The sequence below is a fragment of the Neoarius graeffei genome, chromosome 3, assembly GCF_027579695.1.
Source record: "Neoarius graeffei isolate fNeoGra1 chromosome 3, fNeoGra1.pri, whole genome shotgun sequence".
Taxonomy (NCBI): domain Eukaryota; kingdom Metazoa; phylum Chordata; class Actinopteri; order Siluriformes; family Ariidae; genus Neoarius; species Neoarius graeffei.
This window is the reverse complement of record NC_083571.1, coordinates 44,486,277-44,505,286: the sequence shown is the minus strand read 5'-3', so window position 1 is coordinate 44,505,286 and position 19,010 is coordinate 44,486,277. Positions and strand designations below refer to the sequence as shown.

At 40.2% G+C, this 19,010-nt stretch overlaps 1 protein-coding gene across 4 annotated transcripts in view; it reads left to right on the top strand.

Moving 5' to 3' along the window:
- Positions 1–19,010, top strand: part of LOC132883352 (spectrin beta chain, non-erythrocytic 1-like) — a 202,851-nt gene that overhangs the window by 57,880 nt on the left and 125,961 nt on the right. For all 4 annotated transcript variants that reach the window (XM_060916867.1, XM_060916869.1, XM_060916865.1 and 1 more), the window contains one exon: positions 657–808. In XM_060916867.1, coding sequence (XP_060772850.1) covers positions 657–808 — 152 coding nt within the window. The remainder of the gene's footprint in view (positions 1–656; positions 809–19,010) is intronic.

Here is a 19,010-nt window from a genome sequence, read left to right as displayed (position 1 = left end):
ATCTGAAATAGCAATGTTATAAGGTCGGCTATAACATAAGCCTAGCACAATTCATCCTACACGATGTTCGTCATTTTTAGAGGAGGCTGAGCCTCCCTCGTTGTCTTGGAGCAATCGCCCGTGGTCAGCTGGGATAGGCTCCAGCTTGCCTGCGACCCTGTAGAACAGGATAAGTGGCTACCGATAATGGATGGATGTAATTTTGTTAAATTCAGTCACGTTTTACCAGAGTTACAGCCCTTGGTTAACAAAATTATACTTTGACAATTTCACGAGTGTATTTTCCTTCTGAAATCAACTCCTCTCTCAATTTTTGGAGGAATTTCATGAAACTTGGCAAAAGGCATTGTTATGTCAGTAGTACGCATATTGTTTTGTTCAATTCGGTTGCATTTTTAGGACAGCTCTACTATGCTAAGATTAGCAGAGGTTATATGTATGGTTTCACGAGGCCTATGTTGGTATACTGACCAAGATTGTCTGTCTTTTATTTTATTTTTAAAATTTTTTTTTTAGCTCTCTGTTTTGTGTTTACATAAACTCGTGTACATGTCAGTCATCTTGATGAGATGAGTACCGATCCACTCACTACCACACCATTTTGTTTGAATGGTTTCTTTCTTTACTTTAAACACAATAATGTCTTTTCTCTGCAGATGAGCGCGAAGCTGTGCAGAAGAAGACCTTTACCAAATGGGTGAACTCGCACCTGGCCCGAGTCTCCTGCCGCATCACAGACCTCTACATGGATCTGAGGGATGGCCGCATGCTCATTAAGCTCCTGGAGGTGCTGTCTGGAGAGAGACTGGTATGTATCTTACAAAGCTAACAGTGTCTAATGTGATGTCCTTTATTATCATAAAGGTCACGTCACACCGAAAGCATTTCTTAAGCATTTTTATAGTCTCATGTCTCACAGGGCAGATAACCTTTCATTTTTAGCAGCATTTTCATTATTATTAGTTCCACCAGCATGAATTCACTGTAATGGATACGGGAGAACTAGGTCTAGATCAGCAACTGCTGGCAGGTTCTGTTGTGGTATGTGGCCGATGGTAGTTTTAGCAGTGTCTCTACCTGTATCCTTATGAATCCAGAGGGTTGTGTTACAGGACTTTGGTGGCTGGTTTGTAGCTAAGGGCCTTTTCCATAGTTGATCTGTTGGCTCATGTCCATACCCTTATTTATTCAGGAGTATAATATCAGTAGTGTTACCAGTTGTATATGGAATTTTGGTCTTTAATACTACTCAGCATATTAAGAAGAAGAAGCAGCTTTTATTTGTCACATGCGCACACACAAGCACAGTGAAATTCGCCCTTTGCGTTTAACCCATCTGAAGCAGTGAACACACAAGTGAGCAATGAGCGTGCACACATACCCAGAGCAGTGGGCAGCTATTCTACAGCACCCGGGGAGCAGTTGGAGGTTAGGTGCCTTGCTCAAGGGTACTTCAGCCCAAGGCTGCCCCATGTTAACCTAACCACATGCCTTTGGACTGTGGGGGAAACTGGAGCACCCAGAGGAAATCCACACAGACATGGGGAGAACATGCAAACTCCACACAGAAAGGACCCCATCAGCTGCTGGACTCAAACCCAGAACCTTCTTGCTGTGAGGCCACAGTGCTAACCACTACACCACCGTGCCGCCCATGGTGGAGTGGTGTATAGTATTCAATACTATATTGAATCGTATTGTAAAATCCTATGCAACAGGTAACCCATGGTCGTGCACAAATTTAACACACTGCTAGTTTGCTAGTAGGCAATTCAGGACACAGCCAGTGACAGAAGGTGAAGCTATGTTTAAGCAGCCAGAGGATTCAAATATCTGCAGGAAACTTGCATTTCATGCATGCATTCATTCATTCATTCAAAAAAAAATTAATCGAAAACGTGCGCCGTGTGAGTTTGTGTATATCCTCCACCACAGCCCACTTCCGGTTCAAAGCCTTGTGCATAATTAGCTATGATGTCACATGCAAATGAAGAATAGGATGAGTTTACTAATAACTGCTGTGCTATCATTTCCTGTTTAGTGTACTTGAGCTGGCTACTGAGTTCTTGTGGACATAAGATTCCAGTGTTAGAGAGCAATGACTTATTATTTATGGTCAAGTTTCTCAAGAACTGCCATCAGCAGAAAGACATTTGCTAAAAGGACAAAGGCGTGCCTCAATATTATTTTTATACTGGGGTTGGGATATTGTTGTTCTGTGTCAAACTCTATTTCTTGGCTGTTATAAGCACCTCAGTTAAAGCTATACTGCCTTTTCAGATTTTTCAAGTGGAGGTCATAAAAAAAATTTTCCCCAACACCCAATTATTTTTGTTTAGTGGACCAAAAGCTACTGAATTTGAACCAGACTTCCAATTTTATTAGTTTTTTTTAATAGAACAATTAATGAATTTAAGGCCACATAGCCCTAAATTCTTCGCTATTCTTTTCTTGCTTCACCATGACGCAATACAAGATACTACATCATGCATGACGTGGTGGGCTTTCCCCGTTCGCACAAGGCATTGTGGGATACAAATTTGAAACAGGAGAGAAAAACAGAGGATGTGAGTGTGCGAATGAAATGTAAAAGACCCGACTACAGTAACGAAAAGCGAGAAGAAAAGACGTCATGTTGCGAAGGAAAGGAAACGCAGGACCAAACTAATAAATATCGGCGGTCAGCGAGCACCTCCGTGTGATCAGCTGTTCGCCAGCTGCCGTAAAACCCAAAAGAAGAAGGTAAACCTGTGCATGCATACAGACTTCCTCTGTCTGCTTGACTGCGCGAAGCGAGCGATTTCATGCACATTATTTGCTCAGGACTCCCCTCAAATTAAATAACTTCCCAATCACAGAATGGCCTGTTTTTTGTCCCCCCCCAGATATTACAAAAATTAACATGTATCACAATGACCAAATTTCACCGATTTTATGAAATCGAAATGCCGTCTTCTTTTAATTTAAAAAGTCCACCCAAAAGTCAATATGTTTGATTATAATGTTGTGTAAGAATTGGACTTGTGCAGTATGCTTGAAATTTAAAAAAAAATAAATTGTCCAGAACCGATACTTTTTTTTTTTAATTAAATTTTTATTTATTTTAAATGCAGGAAAATGAGCATTTCCACCATTTCAGCTTTAAGGAGAGCAGGGAAGAGAGGAATATTTTTATCTGTGCAATCAGCAATTGTGAAAACTCACCTGGATGTTCGATTTTTAGGTGATTTCAAAGTAATGTGTTGTAGGATAAACAACATTTGCAATATAATTCTTCTACCAATCTACAGTCTAATGGCCATATTCTCTTAACATAGTTGTATGAATTTTCTGTTCCATTACCTGTCTGAGTGCTGACTAATGCAGGGGCAAAAAAAAGCATATTTCTTCTTCTTCTTATTATTATTATTATTATTATTCGCTCATCCGGCCGGTAGGTGATGACTTTATGCCATCATTTGTTGTCTGTTGTCCGTCAAGCATCATCCACATTTCAGAAAATTGGCTTCTCTCTCAATTCTTTACAAATTTTTATTATTTTTGGCAGGAAGGTAGTGCTTCCTGGAGTGCTTATACTGTAGCTTCTACTCAAATTTGCATAATTGCAGTTAATAATGAGGATATGGAGTAATTAATCAATCCCTAACGAGCAGTTTCCACACATCGCTTCTCCCTCAATTCTTCACGAACTGATTCTTTCTGGCATGAAGATCAGGGTACCTAGGGTGCATATAGCTTCTACCCAGATTTGCTTCATTACAGTTATTAATGAAGTTATGGACTAATTAAGCCTTAATGAGCAGTTCAACACAAATCGCTCCTTCTCAGTGAATTCCTCGCCGTTTTGGATTCTTTCTGGCAAATGGGTTGGTATTCCTTGGGTGTATATACAGTGGTCCTTGAAAGTTTGTGACCCCTTTAGAATTGTCTATATTTCTGCATAAATAGGATCTAAAACATCAGATTTTCACACAAGTCCTAAAGGTAGATAAAGAGAACCCAGTTAAACAAATGAGACAAAAATATTATACTTGGTCATTTATTTATTGAGGAAAATGATCCAATATTACATATCTGTGAGTGGCAAAAGTATGTGAACCTTTGCTTTCAGTATCTAGTGTGACCCCCTTGTGCAGGAATAACTGCAACTAAACGTTTCCGTTAACTGTTGGTCAGTCCTGCACACCAGCTTGGAGGAATTTTAGCCCATTCCTCCATACAGAACAGCTTCAACTCTGGGATGTTGGTGGGTTTCCTCACATGAACTGCTCGCTTCAGGTCCTTCCACAACATTTCCATTAGATTAAGGTCAGGACTTTGACTTGGCCATTCCAAAATATTAACTTTATTCTTCTTTAACCATTCTTTGGTAGAACGACTTGTGTGCTTAGGGTCGCTGTCTTGCTGCATGACCCACCTTCTCTTGAGATTCAGTTCATGGACAGATGTCCTGACATTTTCCTTTAGGATTCGCTGGTATAATTCAGAATTCATTGTTCTATCGATGATGGCAAGCCGTTCTAGCCCAGATGCCACAAAACAGGCCCAGACTTTCAGTATCTGGTGTGACCACCACCAAGTTTCACAGATGGGATAAACAACTTATGCTGGAATGCAGTGTTTTCCTTTCTCCAAATAAAATGCTTCCCATTTAAACCAAAAAGTTCTATTTTGGTCTCATCCATCCACAAAACGTTTTTCCAATAGCCTTCTGGCTTGTCCACGTGATCTTTAGCAAACTGCAGATGAGCAACAATGTTCTTTTTGGAGAGCAGTGGCTTTCTCCTTGCAACCCTGCCATGCACACCATTGTTGTTCAGTGTTCTCCTGATGGTGGACTCATGAACATTAACATGAGCCAATGTGAGAGAGGCCTTCAGTTGCTTAGAAGTTACCCTGGGGTCCTTTGTGAACCTCGCCGACTATTACATACCTTGCTCTTGGAGTGATCTTTGTTGGTCGACCACTCCTGGGGAGGGTAACAATGGTCTTGAATTTCCTCCATTTGTACACAGTCTGTCTGACTGTGGATTGGTGGAGTCGAAACTCTTTAGAGATGGTTTTGTAACCTTTTCCGGCCTGATGAGCATCAACAACGCTTTTTCTGAGGTCCTCAGAAATCTCTTTTGTTCGTTCCATGATGCACTTACACAAACATGTGTTGTGAAGATCAGACTTTGATAGATCCCTGTTCTTTAAATAAAACAGGGTGCCCACTCACACCTGATTGTCATCCCACTGATTTGAAAACACCTGACTCTAATTTCACCTTAAAATGAACTGCTAATCCGAGAGGTTCACATACTTTTGCCACTCACAGATATGTAATATTGGATCATTTTCCTCAATAAATAAATGACCAAGTATAATATCTTTGTCTCATTTGTTTAACTGGGTTCTCTTTATCTACTTTGAGGACTTGTGTGAAAATCCGATGAGGTTTTAGGTCATATTTATGCAGAAATCTAGAAAATTCTAAAGGGTTCACAAACTTTCAAGCACCACTGTAGCTTGTATATAGCTGACAACATTTATTGCGCAAGGTGGCCCACTTTTAGATTGTTCCTTCTCGACTAGACGGGGCCGAAGTGAGCTATGCCATCATTGACTGTCTCGTTTGCAAAGTGTTAGATTTGACACTCTAGTTTTAGGAGCAGGTTTTTTTGTTTGTTTGTCTATTTTCTGCCATCTTCTTTCTTTCCTTTTTATTTTTTCCCCCCCATTTTCATTTTTTCCCAAATAAATGTATCTAACTGGCAAGGTCTGGGACTATAATCTAATTGGAGTAAACATCACTTGATATTGTAGTAGTGTCATCTCATGTAGAGACAATAAATCTATTGTATTACACAAGTCTACTCTGTAGTGAAATCACACTCAAGCTCTCCAGCACTGCCAAGCTGTTAATCCCTCAACCTCCACCCCTGTTGGCTATTTGGAAATTATTAGACCAGAAAGCAAAGGGAGTTGGGGGAGGGACAGATTGCATGCAACATATCATATTCGATGGATAACCACACTGACTGTGGTATCAGATCATCTAATCACAGTTAAAAGCCAAGAAGAAAAAAATGTTCTGGGAAGTTGAAGTGCTCAGAAATACCATTCATGCTGGAACATGAACAGATGCTTTGGCATAAATTGTATATCCGGAAAGGTTTTTTTTTTTAAATCAACAGCTAAGTAAGTGTATTTTTGTGTTATTTTTTTCTGTCTGATTAAGTATTAGAGTGCATGTTGAATTTTGAGGCATGTAATAGCAAGGTACATGGAACTACAGAAATTCGAACAGGGCAGAAGAAGCTCGATTGCAGTTAACGCAACTGTGACGAAACCTGAGGTGGTGTTCCTGATGATTTCCCCCATGTGAAATCAGATGCTTGCTATTGGGCTTCATCTATAGACCCGTTTTCAATTCTCATACTGTACAAGAGCATAAAATGACAACGATGATGATAGTTTATTTCGAACATGTAAACAAACAATGAATAAATAAGCCGAAAACAAGAAAAGCAAAACAGCATTTGCAACAAGAACACGTAAAAAGCCACTAAATTTGAAAATAAACCATAAATAATATAGGTAATACTAATATATCAAAACAAAAGAAAACAAAAATACAAACAAGGACGCACTAAGCAGTTTTGAGTTTACCATACGTGTCCAAAAAGGAGTGGGCTGAAGTAAAAACTTATTTAATCCCACCCCTCTTCTCTCTATGACTCTATCATATAATTAATTATATATGTATATCCATATGTCTACATAAGTTTACTACTAATACCACACTCACAATGGAGAAGAACAAGATAAAAAACAAAACAAATAGACGACGACTCAAAAAAGAACAAAATTAAAAAATACACCGTAAACAGCCAGTTATGATTAATCCCCTTCATCCTTATACCTTGTGCAAATCACATTTTTGTACCTCTTTTTAAACCGCTTCATGTCTAGACATCCCTTGAGCTCCTCATTTAAACTGTTCCACCGCTTCACTCCACAAACAGAAATACAAAAACTTTTCCTGGTTGTGCGCACCCTATAATTTTTAAATTTAAATAAACTCCTTAAATTATAACTCCTTTCTCTTTCAGTGAACAGTTTTTGAATATTATGTTGTAGTTGATTATTGTTTGCTTTGAATAATATTTGTACCATTTGATAGTCCACCAGATCTGCAAATTTCAATATTTCTGACTGTAAGAACAATGAAAAGGAAAAGATCGCAACCATGAATTCGATGGTTCACGAGCCTTAAAATACATAGACCATGCCTGACTGTGCCTTTATCCATAATAGGGGTGGGCGATCTGGCAAAAAAAAAAAAAAATCACAATTTTTTCCACTCTGAATCATGAGCCATGATTTTATTGCAAATTTTCTTGTTGGTTTTTAAGACCATTTTGCAAATTTCTGAACAGAGCAACCAAACTAATTTCCCTGTTGATAAATTTAGTTCTCCAAGCAAATATAACGTCAAAGAAAAAGAATAAAAGAATAACACTTAGGCTTGAGTACCTTTTGAAACCGATTTTAATAAAGTGTAGTTCCCAACAAAATGTCAACAGTTCGTTCTCTGTTAATACCTTCAGTGTGTAAAAGAGCAATAAATGGAAAGGTGATTGACAGGCGAGTGAGTATTTAAAGGAGAACTGAAGGCAAAATTTTTATTTTGGCGTTCACAATACAAGGGGACTCGGTTCTTTTCGAGGAAAATTTTAACACTGATGATCTCAGACCACTAGTATACAACAACTCATTTACCATAGTTTACCAGTGAATATGTGTAACACTCAATAAAAGGCATGCAACAATATATCATTTGAAGATAAATCATGATATAAATTTATCACAATTCGAACTGATGAAATAAAAACTGAATCCTATTTATCATCAGGCTGCATGATCTCAGTTTCTCCTAGCTGTAACTGTGTTGTTAACATACAATAGCGGGAATGTACACGACTTCACCCGAGGCAGAAGCAACACAGCTCTAATGCTGTTACAAAACACACACACAAAATAGGAAAGACCTGTTGTGTGATTGACTATACAAACATACATGTCAACCTATACGGAATGTCCGTATTTTATATGGATTTGATTCAATAAACGTAGTATATGGGCGTATAAATAGTTATACGGATTCTTTAAAAAAATTCAATATTTATTTAGAGCTATAATCAATTCCCACGATGATAAAAGAGCGCATAACATTTACAAACGTACTATACACCACAGACAGCCAGTAAAGAGTCTTATGAAATTGCACGTTATCTTGTAGTAGCGAGACTTCATTCCACTTTTGATCATGCGCACTCCGCATTGCGAGAATCCCGCCAACCGGGAAGTCATAGACATATAAACATAGATGCCGCATTCTGCATAGAATCATACGTCATCCTCGCCGCCATATGACATATTGCCATATGGCAAAGTGGAGTTTCTTCAACCGTCTCTGGTATAGCGTCTAGACAGTAGCCGAGAATAAAGATGCCTCATTCATGTGCTGCGTTTAACTGTACCAACAGGTTTACCGTCCAAACGAGATCACATGGGATTACCTTTCACAGGTGAGACTGGAAAAATACTTTTCATTGTATTTGGTCATTATAACGTAATTTTACGAACAGATTTTCCTGACTTTGTGGCTAATTTGAAGTCTCACGCATAATAGCCGCTTGGTGAAACCTGTCTCCAAACAACGAAGTATTTCCTTCGTAACTACGCTGATAACACTGTGTTTTTGTCAAACATTGGAGCTTTGTATTCATTCTGAAGGTTTATTGTATTAATATTGAATAAAAAGTAACTGGGATATATCATTGTTAATTATCATTCAAATTTTAGGTAAATTATTTTAATTTGCATCTTATACAGATTTTATAAGGGAAATACGGATTTTGGAGGTTGGTTATACAGGTTTGATTTGACCAAAGGTTGACATGTATGTATACAAATAGATTTAAAGCAGAACTGAAGGCAAATTATTTATTATCAAAATTCTATTTCTCATTTCATTAAATACAGGAATGCATTTTTGATAGCTATTGTGTCACTGCTATAGCAAGTTGAGTGTTTGAAATATGCTCTGTAATATATATCAGTCCATATGTCAAAGCAATGGCCGTAAATGAGATTCGTTGAGACCTATGCGAGACATCGTAGGACGGAAGTAAAACGTACAGCGGAAATCAAAGTGACCAACATCTGCCAACGTTGTCAAAAGATGTGTGCGCCCTCTTTCGAATGCTCTTTCGAAAGCCGGAAGTTTTGTTTGTTTTGATAGCAATCAGGAAAGTTTGAAAGAAAAAAAAGTAGGCAGTAATAGTCATTTTAAACTAATTTTTGTGCAATATTTCATTTGGAAAACAGTTTTCAAAATGGCGGTGCTGACACTTCATGTTTCGAAGTCTCGCACAAGTCTCGTGAAGATCGCGCGGATAAGCGACGCCTGCCATGGACCAAACGAACTACATTCAACACGGCTAAAAACCGAATAGGCCAATAAGTATAATATTTAATTGCAATTAGTTGCCAATATGAGTCACAATATAAGGTTCCTAAAACTGAAAACGTAATTGAATAACACGTTAATTAAGAAATGAAGCAAGTTTAAAAATTACTTCAGTTCTCCTTTAAAGGTCGAGAGAAAGGTCGTTTTTTTTTTTTCTGCTAAAAGAGAATAGCAGTTAAATTCAGCGAGGTTTATTGAGTCCCTGGACAGATGCAACTTTTCTCTAAACCGCACGGTAGTACATACATTCACAGACAAAAGCAGAGTAAATTTAGCCCTTTTAGAATCAGAAGGAAGCTGCATGACGTCACGAGTGTATGTTGGCCACAAACAACATGAATGACCAAAGCAAGCAGGAATTTAGTAAGGGAGAAACTTCAAATTTTAGTAGTTTTCATAAGTTCAAGTTGATGACGTACTGACAGAAGTGGCCAGCGATAGGGAAGAAGAGAGAAGTATCGAACCGTACCGATTCGAACCAGAATTGTCCGATGAGGGCGGGGTCAGTGACCATGACAATGATGAACCCAAGGACGATCATGAAGACCGACTTGCAAATATGGAATGGTAAGCTTTCCAAAATGTTTTTAGAGTTAGAATAGACTTTAAAAAAAAAAAGAGACTAAGATGATATGCTAGCCTAGTACAGCTACAACTGACATGGCTGAGCATGCTTTGCAGTTCATTGTAGCAAAGTCTTGACTAATTAATGATTTATCTTTCGGGAAAAGGAACAGGGCCACTCCCTTCACAGCATTTGTGTTGCTGCATCCGGCAGCGATACATTGCTTACAATTGTAGATTGTGGTTTAACGACTTGTCTGTCTTTCTACGACGTGTTCTGTCGCAAGTTTCCGTCAAAACGAATTTAATCTAGCAGACAGTCGGGCAGAAGCTGTCACGGAACAGACAGGAGAGGAGATCAAATGCGCTCAAACCACAGTTTATTAATATTAGGGGAAAGGGGAGTTGGAAGAATGTGTGAAGTCCAGTGGCAGGAGAACTGAGAGGCAGGGATGGCTGGTGGTGACGTCTGAGGTCTCCCATCCAAGTATTGACCAGGCCCGACCCTGCTTAGCTTCAGAGATGAGACGGGACCAGGCGTACTCAGAGAGGTGTGGCTGTAGGGCTGAGCGAGCTGGAGATCAGGTGAAGGTACAGGAGGGGCAGGCAAGAGGCAGAGTCGACAGAACAGAAGGCAGATCAGGTTACTGGGGCTGGAGAGCAGACAGAGTCAGACAGAACAGGAAATCTTCAGGAGTCAGAGTAGTAGGAACACAGAGCAGGTCATCAGGCTGAGAGTTGCAGACGATCTGACACAGGTGCTAGGGAGAACTGCAGCTTAAATACACCCAGGGGGAGAGCAGGTGATCGGCAACAGCCAATGACAGTCACTGAAAGATAATAAGAGGAAGTGAGTGTGGGTGTGGCCGGTAATGCTGAGTGGAGATGTTACCTGAAGAGAGAAGCCCACAGGTAGGACCATGACAGAAGCTATATTGCGTGGACGTCAGCGGAAAAAACGCTGGTAAAACCACACACACTCGTGACGTCACACGAAAGCCAGCTAGTAATGGCGACGATGGTACCGGGATTCCCTTGGCAGCAAATTTAAACTCGAAAAATTCTGAATGTTCCCGACATTTACGACGTGGGTTTGAATGATGAGTTTTCATTGTCGGGACTTGTACTATTATTATCCAAGGGGGAAAGGGGTACATTTCTCTCGGCATTTAAATATGATTAAACAGTGAATTCATTAGCTTAGTTGGTTTTACACTTTTAACATTTTTAAAATAATTGGTTTTGGTTTTAATTGCACTTCCTTCGGTATTCCTAGTACAGCTGAGAAATGGTGTGAGAAACTCAGTAAGTTGTACCAAGAATCAGGTGTTTTTAGAAGTCCATTAAAGGGCTCCTCCAGCACGTTTACTCTCAAACCTGTTTTCAATGAAAGTGGTCGCAGATTTAAAAAAATCAAACTTTCATTTCCAGAGACTGAGTAGTATTCGAGGAAAAATGAATTTTCTTTAAAATATCAGATGGGCTTCCTGCGGTGGTGACGTACGCGATGACGTCAGGTAGCGGTCGCTTGGAGCAACTCAGCTGTTTTATATTCTTTACATCGTAGTTTTACAAGCATTTTTACTGAATTTAGCAGTTTTTAAAGAAATATGCCTCATTGTGTAGCATTTCAGTGCCATAATGACGCTAAAAAGAAAGCACAAGCTGGAACTAGACTGTATTTTCTGTGCGGAAATGCAAAGTGTGCTTGTTCAGCTGTGGCAAAGTGTCACCAACAGAAACTGGATCAGACATGGGACCTCGCACTCTAAAATCCGTTTTCCCATGATCTACAAAGTGTGTGTGGCTGCGTGCTCTCAAATCTTGGTTTAAAATGGCTCAACTCGCAGCGCGACATGACACTTTGCACTCTCAAATCTTTTTTACATGATCTACAGCTGGTGCTGGGTAGATTAACAGTGTGTGGCATGATTTAAAACAGATTTTAGACCATGAAGTGTCATGTCTCGCTGTGAGTTGAGCCATTTTAAACCAAGACTTTAGAGCCCACAGCCCCACACACTTTCTGTAGATCATGTGAAAACAGATTTTGCAGCACGAGGTCTCATGTCTGATGCAGTTTCTCTCAGCGACACTTTGCCACAGCTGAACAAACACACTTGGCATTTTCTGTGCGGAAATGCAGTTTGGTTCCAGCTTGTGCTTTCTTTTTAGCATTGTTGTGGCATTTATATGATACACAATGAGGCATACTTACTTATTTAAAAACTGATAAATTTGGTAAAAATGCTTGTAAAACTACGGTGTAAACTGAATATAAACAGCCAAGTTGCTCCAAGCGACCACTACCTGACGTCATCACGTGCGTCACCACTGCAGGAAGTCCATCTGATATTTTAATGAAAATAATTTTTTCTCGAGCACTGTTTAGTCTCTGGAAATGAAAGTTTGATTTTTGAAATCTATGATTTTTACTTAAAACAAGTTTGAGAATAAATCCGCTAGAGGATCCCTTTAAAGCACTTGTTTTTGGCCATTTTGATGGGTTCTTTCTATCCTTGACCAGGTAAAATGTAGGTAGAATGCATCAGTGATGTCTTTCTACACTTGCTTGTTTTTCTCAGAAGGAGTGCCTTTTTCAAACCTTTACTTCAGTGCTGTTTCTGACTGCGGTTCTGTTACACTAATGTGTGCTCCCTGTGTTATCTGGATTTCAGCACACTCTTTGGGGTGCATTCCTGGCGGCTAATTAAATGTCATGTATCCTCGATCTGCCAGTTTTGCCAGCAAACTCTCAAACAAACGTTGGTTGTGCTGTCTTTTGTGTAAAATCCAGGAGTTTCATATATCCAGTGATGAAACTCCTCAGTGTTGTTTGAGGAGGAAGCACAAGCTCAGGAACCTGCTTTTGGTTAGAATTAGTTTGTTTGTGTGTCTGTTGGGGAGAATATAAGCTGGACTAGGAAATAAAATAATAAAATCTGCTTCTTAAAAAAAAGTTGGGATGCAACATCTGAGCCTTTTCAGCACAACTGACCAAACGTGTTCGTCACAGTGTTTTGTGATATCTTGAGAAAAAAAAAAAAAACACCAGCTCATGGAGACGTGAGCTTTTTAAACAATTTTAATTGTTTCTGATCTAATATTGTCCCATCACTTTGACTAATATGCATTTAAAGGGCTGATGACACGAACATGACTCTATGCAATTTCTTAAATAAACTATACAACATGGCAAACATGTTAGATTTCTGTTATAATTACGTGAAAAGAAGCTGTTGTTACACGAATATCCAACTTTTAATTGCACAGCGCAAGAAAACTGGGTCCGTGGCTCGCGGCCATGCTGTGACGTCAGCGGAAGAACACGCTGCGGTTCACTGGCTGTTCTACTCAATGGGAATGGCGCGTGAAAACGCCGGTGAACTTTCTAGTGCTAGCTCTTCAACAACCAAATACTGGTACTTTAAGCAGTGATCATGATGGCATGATTTTATCTGATTTTAAATAAATGAGATTGATAATAATGTGAATGTTCACAACTAGTACATACAAACTCTGCAGCTTCTGATTCAGCAGCTGCGTCATACTCCGCAAAAACATCAGCAAGCACCTACAATATAAATGGAAATGCAATACACTAAGCTCAAATGACTTTTGGAAAGTATAATTTCTAAATTTTTTCTACATATTCTTGAAGTCGGTCATCGGGGTACTTGCTACCGTTCCCTAACAACGCATGGCAAAGGGTAAAGTGTAGTGTTGCTACGAGTACTTGCTAAAGCCTCCGGTGGAAGATCCTCGATGTGCTGATAAGACGTACAGTTCTATATAACACACAAGTGTCACGATAATCACAAAACAGATGCAAATTGTTAAAATACCTAATTTTTAAGCAATCATGTGCTGATCTCTTCCGAATAGAATCTATGATAGCCTACCCTCTTTACCCTTTGCCTCTCGTTGCTAGGCGGCAGTTACATGGAAGCCACAAGCTTTCACAAGCAAATACATGACTGATATCACGCCGACTTTATGATTACATTTATGATTATCATGAATGTGTACTCTATGATGTGTACTCTGAGAGCTCTGGAGCGAGTCACTTCCAAGATGGCCGCGCAGACCGCAGTGTTACTATTTTTAGCATCATGTCGGAGCACTCTATTGGCCCTTTTCCACTACCCTTTTTCAGCTCACTTCAGCTCGCTTCAGCTCACTTCAGCCCGACACGGCTCACGTTTCGACTACCAAAAACCAGCACGACTCAGCTCGTTTCAGCCCTGCTTAGCCCCTAAAACTCGCACCGTTTTGGAGTGGGGCTGAAGCGAGCCAAGCCGTGCCGAGTGAGGTTGGGGGCGTGAGCAGACACTCCCCTGTGCACTGATTGGTGAGGAGGAGTGTCCTCACATGCCCACACACGCCCCGCGAGCGCGCTGGGATCTGTAAACACCGCAAACCCGGAAGAATAATAATTACGAATTACGAGAATTTCTGAAGCCTTATGCGCCTCGCCTCATCTATACGCTCTTGCCAGTATCTGTTGGCGTTGTCGGTGACAACAAGCCACAGCACCAAGACCAGCAACACTAACGACTCCATGTCCTCCATGTTTATTGTTTACTATCCGGGTCGTGAGACTACCGCTGAAAAGATCACTGAATCAGTGACATACAGAGCATCGTGGACGAGTTCGCGGAGCGCAAGGCTCGTCGTATGCCCTTCAAATAATGCGCGCAGTAGGCTATTGATGTTTTATTATGAGCCATGTACAGTATGTCACCTAATGTTTTTTTGTTTCTGAGTTACATGTTCGTTTGAAGGACTTAATGTACAAAATAACATGCACCCCGTAGTTGCACCCCGTAGTGTTGAAATTGGTAAACACAGTGCATTCAGTGAGGTTTGCACCGCCCTCCTTTTATTTCTGACTCTTCCTGTCACCGTTGCAGCCTCTGAGCGCTCATTCGTATGCCCTTCAAATAATGTGCGCAGTATAGGCTATTGATGTTTTATTATGAGCCATGTACAGTATCCTAATGTTTTTTGTTTCTGAGTTACATGTTCGTTTGAAGGATTTGATGTACTAAATAACATAGTTGCACCCGGTAGTGTTGAAATTGGTAAACACCGCAGTTGCGGACATTTTGTAGCCTAAAATGATGTTATGATAAGCTTTAATAAAGGGCCCGGTCATTTGCCCCGCCCCCGACCCGGCTCTGACTTGTTCCGCCACTGTCACTGATGTCACTGTTTGCGCTGCTTAACGACATCACGTGACGTCCACCCACTTTCGCTAACTCCACCCAATGTGTCCACCCACTTCCAGCCAGCACGGTTCAGCGCGGTTGTAGTCGAAATGCAACTCCAACAGCCCCGCTCAGCTCGACTCAGCTCGACTCAGCACGGCACGGCTCAGCCGCGTTTGTAGTGGAAAAGCGGCATATAGCTCTACGTACCTTTATCTTATGTCGTTTCTCAGCACATGTTCTGACAGGAGGACTGTCTTTGGACAGTCTTGTCCCAGGCGACTGCTGGATCCGGCATAGCTAATAGTAGACCCCCTCCGGAATACTGTAGGCACTGCTGATGGTAGTAACACATGTTTGTGCTGAACTGAACACCCAAGAGATTCTTTTAAGCTGGGAAGGGTGTCAATCCAAATCGAAGTGTTCAGAGCACAGGACGGATGTTGGTGAGGGCTCCCACTTGTCACGAGTGCGCCTGACTTGCTTCACCCACTTTGCATGCAGCTCGGGATCTCTGGGAAACTTGAATAAACTTACCCCATCCTTGTGGGTTTTGGAGCAAAAGCCGGCAACACAACGCGAAGGCATAATAACTATATATATTATAATAATGTATAATAATACTAATAATGATAAACTGAACACCTGTCGCATCAACAAACTGGTAAGTGAGGAGGAAGGTTCTTTCGCTGACGTCATATAGCTCCTCCTCCTCCTTCGTCTCCTGGGTGCTGCAGCCCCGTCAAATTTGCCCAAATAGCCGCGTTTATCATAACTTGTAAAATAGGCGCCTTCGTGAATTAATATATGACTCATCGGGAATTACTTTTTATGTTATAAAACATCGCCAAAGATGTCAAAAACGTGTCATCAGCCCTTTAACACAATTGCGACACCTACAGTATTGTAGAACAATACTAAAGACATCAAAACTATGAAATGTATGGAATTATGTGGTAAACAAAAAAGTATTTAAAAAAAAAACCACCCGAAATGTTTGTTTTAGATTCTTCAGCATAGCCAGCGTTTACCTTGACACTTTACACACTATTAGCATTATCTTAACCAGCTTCATGAGGTCGTCACCTGGAATGCTTTTCAATTAACAGGCATGCCTCGTCAAAAGTTAATTTGTGCAATATTTTGCCTTCTTAATGTGTTTGAGACCAAACAGTAAATAATAAAAATACAGTAAACAGCCTTATTCCACAACTGTAGTAATCCACATTATTCTATCCACATTCACTGGATATGAGCAATTGTGCGCTCTGATTGGCTACTCTACTACTAGGATATCAGCCCATATACCATGAGTAGAGAAAAACAAAATGGCGGAGTGTGTTGCTTAATCAACCGAGGACGACATAAAAACTCTACTCGAAAACAAAACCACAAAAATTATCAAGTATTTAAAAGAAACAGAAATAGATGAAAGAATATCGTTTTTTGTTTTGTCCCCCCCACAATATCTCCTGTTCCACACTCCAGCCCAGTCAGTAGCAGTAATGCACCTTTAAGTTGGTTTGCCAACAACAAAAAAACCTGAAAGAAGAAAACCCCAAAATATGCAAAAAAAAAGGAATAAAAGTATTTGATGGTAAGAACGTATATAATTTTTTTAAATTATTATTTTCAAGAATTATTATAGCATTTTTCACAAATTGCTCTTGTCATGTCATTGGTTTGTTTACGTTCTAAGCACAAATGATTTTGTCTGACGTTTTGTATAAAGCTTTGATTTATCGACTTTACAAAAAAAAAGCATGCACTGTTTCTCAAAATCCAATGAATGTGGATATAATAGAACAGTTATTCAACTCAATCTCGTCCTATGTGGCTTATAGCTAGTGTACAACTCGATTTTCTGGACTAACTGTTAATTATTTGCAGATCTTCTTCATAGTAAAACATAACTTTCTCGGAGATTTCTTTTGCTGTGTTTCTTTCGGATTTTTTTTTTATATGATGAGGGGAAATATACTGCTGATTTGTAATAACCTTATACAGTTCTTTGTGCCTTTACTTAGTTACTGTGCATCAGGTCTGTTGCCCGTATGGTTATTAAATGAAAATATACCTCTCTAACAATTTTTGATAATTTTTTTTTTTTAAAGAATTGCGAGAAGTTAAAAATGGAACGCGAGTCGAGCCTGTGAGTCAGGGCATACATGTTAGAAAACAGACGGAGGCTAAATGCAGCTAAGTAAAAATAAAAAGGTAGAACCTAGCAGTGCATTAGTGTTGGCAGCTAAGTAGTTCTTTTATCTGATGTTAGCTATCAGCTCATGTACGACTTGGTTTCGTGGAATAACTGTGAAATGTCAAGAACCACTCAAGTAAGTAAAGAGAAAAAGCATCCATCATTACTTTAACATGAAGTGTCTTAATTAATAAAAATAAAACAAAAGCATTGAATTAGGTGCGTCCAAACGTTTCAGTGGTACTGAGGATGCCATTTCACGAAGAGTGACTAGAACCATTTTTCTCTACTTTCAACTACCCCCCCCCCCAATTTCATTAACTTTTAAAAGACAAAAATAACTGAGGAATTCTCTGGCATGGGAGACACCTGTAAACTTTTTTTTTTTTTAAATAAAGCTAAAGCAGCAGTTAGACTAAACCCAAATATAAATTCTCTGAGCAGAAAAGTCAATCCACTGAAGGAAAATACAGTGGGGCAAAAAAGTATTTAGTCAGCCACCAATTGTGCAAGTTCTCCCACTTAAAAAGATGAGAGGCCTGTAATTTTCATCATAGGTATACCTCAACTATGAGAGACAGAATGGGGGGAAAGAATCCAGGAAATCACATTGTAGGATTTTTAATGAATTAATTGGTAAATTCCTCGGTAAAATAAGTATTTGGTCACCTACAAACAAGCAAGATTTCTGGCTCTCACAGACCTGTAACAACTTCTTTAAGAGGCTCCTCTGTCCTCCACTCGTTACCTGTATTAATGGCACCTGTTTGAACTTGTTATCAGTATAAAAGACACCTGTCCACAACCTCAAACATTCATTCATTCTCTCTAGCCGCTTTATCCTTCTACAGGGTCGCAGGCAAGCTGGAGCCTATCCCAGCTGACTACGGGCGAAAGGCGGGGTACACCCTGGACAAGTCGCCAGGTCATCACAGGGCTGACACATAGACACAGACAACCATTCACACCTACGGTCAATTTAGAGTCACCAGTTAACCTAACCTGCATGTCTTTGGACTGTGGGGGAAACCGGAGCACCCGGAGGAAACCCACACGGACACGGGGAGAACATGCAAACTCCACACAGAAAGGCCCTCGCCGGCCCCGGGGCTCGAACCCAGGACCTTCTTGCTGTGAGGCGACAGCGCTAACCACTACACCACCATGCCGCCCCAACCTCAAACAGTCACACCACAAACTTCACTATGGCCAAGACCAAAGAGCTGTCAAAGGACACCAGAAACAAAATTGTAGCCCTGCAACAGGCTGGGAAGACTGAATCTGCAATAGGTAAGCAGCTTGGTGTGAAGAAATCAACTGTGGGAGCAATTATTAGAAAATGGAAGACATACAAGACCACTGATAATCTCCCTCGATCTGGGGCTCCATGCAAGAGCTCACCCTGTGGGGTCAAAATGATCACAAAAATGGTGAGCAAAAATCCCAGAACCACACGGGGGGACCTAGTGAATGACCTGCAGAGAGCTGGGACCAAAGTAACAAAGGCTACCATCAG